Source organism: Acyrthosiphon pisum, chromosome X (assembly GCF_005508785.2).
Source record: "Acyrthosiphon pisum isolate AL4f chromosome X, pea_aphid_22Mar2018_4r6ur, whole genome shotgun sequence".
NCBI lineage: Eukaryota > Metazoa > Arthropoda > Insecta > Hemiptera > Aphididae > Acyrthosiphon > Acyrthosiphon pisum.
Window position 1 is genome coordinate 33,631,020 of NC_042493.1, and position 1,063 is coordinate 33,632,082.

The window sequence follows — 1,063 nt, forward strand, 5'->3', positions numbered from 1 at the left end:
TATAATATGCATAATAATAATAATTTAATTTGTAGATGGAAGATATAATAATGGATCAATCAGAAAGAGAAACGGAACAAATGTATGATGTATCGTAGTCATGTATTGTGTGCGATGTGTCATTCAATTCACAATTTGCTCTAGATGCACATTTGCGGACTTACGTGGATGATAATACTTTTCATCATAGTAATATTAACAGAATAACTGAACCTTTACCTAAGTCTTCAATAATGCCACCAAAAAACTTCAGATGCATTTGTCAAGGCATTTGTAAAATTAAACTGCCATACAATAAACACAGGTTAAACCATAATGGAGAAAAATTACATCATTGTCGGGTTTGTGATCGTAAATTTAATTATAAAGCAAATTCTCAAACACATCTGACTGATAAAAAAGTAAGAACATTCACTTGTTCTCTGTGTGATGAAACTATTGTTGGCCAAAAAAATTACTATATACATTATATGGATGCACATACTAAAAAGTCTATCCGTAAGCCACAAACTAATCAATCTAGTGCATCTAACAGTGATGAAGATAAAGTATGAAAAAAAATTAATAGTATACAACTTTATTTTAACTTATAATTTATTTTAGGCTGAAGAAGAAGAAAGATTAAAATATGCTGTTCAGGAAGAAATTGAAAGTTCAAGACAAGATACACTAAATATGTTTCAAAAAAGAAAACAACAACCAACAGATTACAACACTGAAGAATACAAAAAGTTACTAAAAACTTTAATTTCTGAAAAAAATTCTACTGGTCAATTTAATGAAGCTAAATGTATGGGTCCATTATTTTGGAAAAATTCTCTTTTCAAGGCTGGGCTTATAGAAGAAGCTATACATCCAGTGCAATTTCAAGGACGACTAAAACCTATTGAATGTACATCTTGTGGAAAATTTTTTGCTAGGTAATCATTTATTTAATTAGTATTTAAAATTACCTATTTCCTTGAATACATTTTAAATAAAATGTAATATCTTAATATCACAACTAAAATAATATATTTGATTCAATTATCCTAAATTCTAAAGAATTGCAGTATCACATATT

The 1,063-nt window shown here is 27.8% G+C and overlaps 1 protein-coding gene across 1 annotated transcript in view; it reads left to right on the top strand.

Annotated features, from left to right (window-relative positions):
• The first annotated feature begins 233 nt into the window (after window positions 1-233).
• Window positions 234-1,063, top strand: part of LOC103309545 (zinc finger protein 354A-like) — a 1,601-nt gene continuing 771 nt past the window's right edge. The window contains exons 1-2 of the mRNA XM_008185192.1: window positions 234-548; window positions 604-920. Coding sequence (XP_008183414.1) covers window positions 234-548; window positions 604-920 — 632 coding nt within the window. The remainder of the gene's footprint in view (window positions 549-603; window positions 921-1,063) is intronic.